At 32.6% G+C, this 6,008-nt stretch overlaps 1 protein-coding gene across 1 annotated transcript; it reads left to right on the forward strand.

Annotated features, from left to right (window-relative positions):
- Positions 1-543: 543 nt before the first annotated feature.
- Gabat (4-aminobutyrate aminotransferase) lies at positions 544-5,653 on the forward strand. The gene is made up of 9 exons (XM_077436193.1): positions 544-956; positions 2,644-2,783; positions 2,880-3,047; positions 3,116-3,394; positions 3,483-3,643; positions 3,904-4,054; positions 4,140-4,297; positions 4,677-4,945; positions 5,040-5,653. Exons 1-9 carry the CDS (start codon positions 914-916, stop codon positions 5,159-5,161), a joined length of 1,491 nt encoding a protein of 496 aa, XP_077292319.1. The 5' UTR covers positions 544-913; the 3' UTR covers positions 5,162-5,653.
- The last annotated feature ends 355 nt before the right edge of the window (positions 5,654-6,008 follow it).

Here is a 6,008-nt window from a genome sequence, read left to right on the forward strand (position 1 = left end):
TTAATTTATAAAGGCAGTAGTGTTGCTAGGCGCGTGCGGGAAGTGCGGTCTGCACCGGGTGACACCAAATTTTTCAAATTGAAAAACGCTAATTCGACATTCGTTGTATGACGGTCCTCGAGCGGCTACACACCTCATTGCAAGTTCTGTATATATACAGCTTTCTGTATTTATACAGCTACCGTGAAATCCGTCTGGTGCAGCTATGTATATATACCATCAAATATGAGCTGTAATATTTAATTATATAAAGCAGGTAAACTATTGATGAATTTTGTCTAGAGTAAGAGAAAAATTGTCAAAATAATGAACAATTTGATTGAATCGGTTCGGTGATTACTAGTCAAATGTGAACCGGTCACAGGACAACCGGTTGCTCTAGATCGGTCACACGTGATCACCCGTCACACTAAAACTGGTCACACCCTAAAATCGGTCAACCAGTTTTCTCGTGACCGATTTTAGGGTGTGACCAGTTTTCTCGTGACCAGTTTTAGGGTGTGACCAGTTTTAGTGTGACGGGTGATCACGTGTGACCGATCTAGAGCGACCGGTTGTCCTGTGACTGGTTCACATATGACTAGTAGTCCGTTTACCGATTGAATCATATCTGGTAGTGAATAAAATTCGTGTTTGATGATGTCCCTTTGATAAAGTACAGCATCCGCCCAAGATAAGCATTGTTTATGAGATGCGGAAGTAGTACGCATGTGCGACGATCTCTCCCTCTTCTTCTACCGGTGACTACCACACTAGCAGCAGCCAGCAGAGGCAAGGTCAATACAATTGTAGTCAATTGTGTGTGGGAGTGAGACGACTATCGGCCATCGGCTATCGAGTGCCGGCATACGCGTTACAGGCACATTACGGGCGCGGCTTCTTCACCGCGCGCATCTTCTTCGCCTTCGGAGTCATGGCTGGAGTCGCCACCAACATCAATAATGCCAGAAAAGCCGGTAACACTCCCTACGTTTGAATTTGAGCTTTCTACCTTTTAAAGAGAATTAACCGAGTGAATTCGGATTTTCCTGAAAATCGCGTGCGTTTAAAAATAACGCAGCCTACCTACGCACGACGTTTTTATATTTAGACTCTTCTTTGCGGTAGTAAATTTTGTTTTATTTTATTTTTGTATTCACTTTATGTATGGTCAATTTAGACGATTGAATAGTTAGTCTGTCTTCCTTACTGCTCTGATGATTTGAAAATTTACGCGTTTGTCTCGCTTCATTCATCTTTCAATCAGCGTGTCTGCCAATTGTCTCGCTATTTAAATTTGCCGCGTCGCTTTTTAATAATGGCAATTGCAAATTTTATTTTCATTTTGAAACACGTTTTTCTGCCGAATTGCATTTTATTATTGACATTGTAATTGTGATAAAGCGATTATGTATGAAACGACTATGACTGATAGGATAAAAAGTACAGATTTACAATTTTTACGAGTTTTAAAATTTTAACCCTTTGACTGCTACAACAACGATAAATCGTTGTTTTGAAATAGGCGAAGATTGCTACGACGATCGTTGTTGTTGTCATTAATTGTCGTATTTCAATACTTTCTTTGAGTCGCCAGCGCATCAGTGGCAAGAAACACTTTTTTTATATACGTATTTATATTTATTTTTCAATCATGCTTTATAAATATTTATCAATTTTTTAAATAAAAGCTCTTCAATTTCGGGTTCATCATCAAAGTAAATTTCGGGTTCGTTGTCAATGTCATATAAGGAGTTATTACTTGGGAATTGATTATTGTCGATAAATTAATTTTCAGAATCAGTAGAGCTGCTGATTTGTCGAGTTCCTCGGCGAGGAGCTATTATTTCGCTTTCATCACTTTCACTGTCCAATATCATTTTGCAGAGTTAAAATAAATGGCAAAAAACATTAGAAATCCGCTTTCAATTATATAGGTCACGAGACGTCACGAATTCGTGCAATCAATCAAATGCAACTGAAATGCATACAAAATGTTTATGATACATGTTGAAAAATTATTTGATTATTAGAAACTTCGCATCCTTGTGTGTCTCGCTCACACGTACACAATTAAAACCAAGAAAGAAAGAGAGAAAGACCGCTACCTGTTTCGAATATATCGCATGTTGTAAGGATTCATCGATGTCTAAAAATAGATTGTTGAAAAAAATAGAGCGTCGGAAAACAATCGTCAAAACTTATTTAGTGTATATATGTAGGTATCTCTTTCGCACGCACGCATGTAAAAGCAAGACAGAAAGAGAGAGCACTGCTTCTTAAAAATGTATATAAAGTATTATAAAAATTACGAGCGTTCGGCGAAGTAAGTATGTAAAAAAAATATTATATTTTTTTTTTTTCAAAATAATTACAAATGTTAGCATTTTTCGCTTGGACATTGAAAAACCTCGTAGCAGCCAAAGGGTTAAATTGGATCAATTATATCTGCACTCTTTTCGAATTCTGATAAAATTTATGTTTTAACTTTTATGTATATTGTTTTGATATTTTTCCTTTAAGCTGATAAAAACTTGAATGTTGCAATTTGAAATTGTATAGGAAGTTGAAAAAAACATATCGGTTGCAGTAGGTTATCATAAATTAAAACTCGAATTATTTAATAAAAAAAATATTCTGATAAACTATTTCGTTTTGTTTCAGTCAATTTGCTCTCAAGATTATCCTACAAAAGAAATATTTCAGCCGCAGGTGCTTTGGCCGAACCTTCAGGTCCTTCCGTTAAAACAGCTGTTCCGGGACCTAATTCAAAGAAACTCTATGCGGAATTGAATAATCTTCAGGTTTACAAAGAATCATATAATTTTCTTTCATTAATATTCATTGTATCACATTGTTTTTTGCTTCAAAATTTGAAACTTTTAAAAATGATTTTTTAGCAAGCTCAATCAGTTCAGTTATTTGCGGATTATGATCGTTCATATGGAAATTACTTGGTAGATGTCGATGGAAACGTTTTGATGGATGTTTATACACAGATTTCATCCATGCCATTGGGATATAACCACCCAGATATTCTCAACGTATTCACCAATGAACACAATATCGTGAGTTAAATATTATTTTGCTCATATATTTAGAATAAAAATTGGTTTAAAGTTCTAATTCATTTTAGAAAACTTTAGTGAATAGACCAGCTTTGGGTGTTTTTCCTGGCGCAGATTGGCCATCAAAACTACAACAAATATTGTTAAAAGTAGCTCCAAAAGGTTTGTCAAATTTGACCACTATGATGTGTGGATCTTGCTCAAATGAAAATGCTTTCAAGAATATGTTCATCTGGTACCGACGCACTCAGCGGGGTGAAAATGTGCAATTTTCCAAGGAAGAGATGGAATCTTGCATGATTAATCAAGCACCTGGATCACCAGCCCTATCTATATTGTCTTTCAAGGTTTCCTCGTAATTTTTTTATATGTTAATGTGTATGTAGGTATGTGTTCCACCAGAAAATAATTTTTACTTTATTTTATGGTTTTAAGGGTGCTTTCCATGGTCGTACTTTAGGAGTGTTATCAACGACTCACTCAAAAGCAATTCACAAGTTGGACATTCCAGCATTTGATTGGCCAATTGCTAGATTTCCACAATATAAATATCCGTTGGAAGAAAATGTACGAGAGAATGCCGAAGAAGACGCAAAGTATTATATATATGTTTATTTTTAATTGTAATATTATAGATAATAAGATGAGGTTGCGTCACAATTTTAAAGTTGTATTTATTGGGCATAGTATTATGACTTTGATATTATCGATATAACTATGGTATCATTGATCTAAAAAAAATCTCCAAAAATATATATTATTGTTATGAATTAAAAGTTATAAAGTAATAATTTTATATGATTTTAAATTTGAAAGATATCACTTACCGTTTCTAAATGAAAGTTTTCTTTCTAAGGTGCCTTGCTGAAGTGGAGGATTTAATTGATATATACAATAAAAAAAATATTCCTGTTGCCGGAATCATCGTTGAGCCAATTCAATCTGAAGGAGGTGATAATGAAGCTTCTCCGGAATTCTTTCAAAAGCTACAGCGCATTGCTAAGAAGGTGAAAAAAAATACCAAGTTTAATTTAATGAATATATGTATATGTATGTATGTAGTAAAAATATTAAAACACATTTTTATTTCAGAAAGGTTGTGGCTTATTGATAGATGAAGTTCAAACTGGTGGTGGACCAACTGGTAAAATGTGGTGTCACGAACATTTCAACTTGGATTCGCCACCGGATATTGTTACATTCAGCAAAAAGATGCAGCTTGGAGGATACTTCCACACACCAGAGATGTCGTAAGAATTTATGTCAATAATTAAATTCAAAAGCATAATTATTACGATATGTATTAAAGTAAATGTAGAGTATATGTCAAGGCCGTGTTTCTGTGTTGATGCTTGCATTTTGCGATTAAAATATTTTCAAACAAGATCTATTATAGTTTATCGATTTTCAAAGGTTAATAAGTACTTGAGAAGGGGGTTAAACGAATTATATTTTTTAAAAGGATCTTTTAAAAATCAAATATTCCTATAGCTATATATGTACATAGTTAACCATTTCGTAATAATAAAATCTATAATCAATATTAATTGTTTTAATGTTATGTAATACAGCGCATTTAATTGCAGAGATACTGAATTGCATATATGTACATGTTTATATTTGTTTTAGTCCTGTTCACCCATATAGAGTGTTTAATACATGGATGGGAGACCCAGGAAAGCTGTTGTTGTTGGAGTGCGTAATTAGCACCATTCAGAAGCAAAATCTTTTGGATTTGGTTCAAAAGACTGGAAATGTACTCAAAAGTAGTCTGCTCAGTTTGGAAAAAGAATTTCCACACTTATTAAACTCTACAAGGGGGCGTGGTACATTTTTAGCCATCACTTGTCCAACTACCCCCATTAGAGATGACCTTGTCAATAAAATGAAACAAAAAGGTATAACATTTTGTATACAATTATACGTTTGTACTTTTATTGACTTTAATAAGACAGTTCATTAGCAAATATTATATTTGGTATATTCCTAAAGGCTTCCAGACTGGTGGATGTGGAGAACTTTCTATACGATTGCGACCAGCACTCATCTTCACGCCTAAACATGCTGAAATATTTATAGATGGTTTCCGCAGTGTTCTCAAGGAAGTCAAATAAACTTCTCAAAACATGAAGAAAATAATAAACGTTTTATATTATTTTTGTATGATCATATTGATTTCGGTATATGTAACTTTATAATATTAAAATTTTAACCAAAGAAGAATTTGCATTTACAGTGCATTAGAAAATACATATGTATGTATTATATATTCATATTTGTATTTACTGTTTACATAGAATGTTAATTATACCATAGTGTTCTTATAACGGCTTCCAATTGAAACCAGAATGTGTTTCAAAATTTTAAATTGAAATTGAAATTGAGCATGTCTTCCATTTACAATTGTATTGTATTTTATATGAATGTGTATTTTTGTAAAAATTATCAAGCTATGAAAATCCAAGTTCAAATGTCTTCCATTTATCGTATTAAAATACATATGTACCTTTACAATCTTATAACAATAATTATGCTATTAGAAAATAATAGTGCAATAAATATGTACCAAAAGTTTTAAAATTAAAATATATTGTCTACAATATGATAGTATTGTTTTATTTAATACTAGTTGTTTTACCAGGCTTCGCTCAGTGTTTGTAATATAAACAGCTTAAACATGGCGTATCTAATAGTAAATATTAAATGGTAAATTTATTTGAATCGAAAAAAATATAATTTTCAACCAATTGAATTGTCGACATAGTAACATTGTTTAAAGATACTTACATATATACATACATACTTACATACAAAGTCTGTTTCGAAAATATATATTAGATATATATGTATATGTATATATACTGTTTAATTTAAAACATACACACCAAATGTGCTCACAAATAAATAAAAATAAAAATAAAAGAATAAAATTTTTGTAACGAACACATTAAGAATGAATGA

The sequence above is a fragment of the Arctopsyche grandis genome, chromosome 8, assembly GCF_051622035.1.
Source record: "Arctopsyche grandis isolate Sample6627 chromosome 8, ASM5162203v2, whole genome shotgun sequence".
NCBI classification, from domain to species: domain Eukaryota; kingdom Metazoa; phylum Arthropoda; class Insecta; order Trichoptera; family Hydropsychidae; genus Arctopsyche; species Arctopsyche grandis.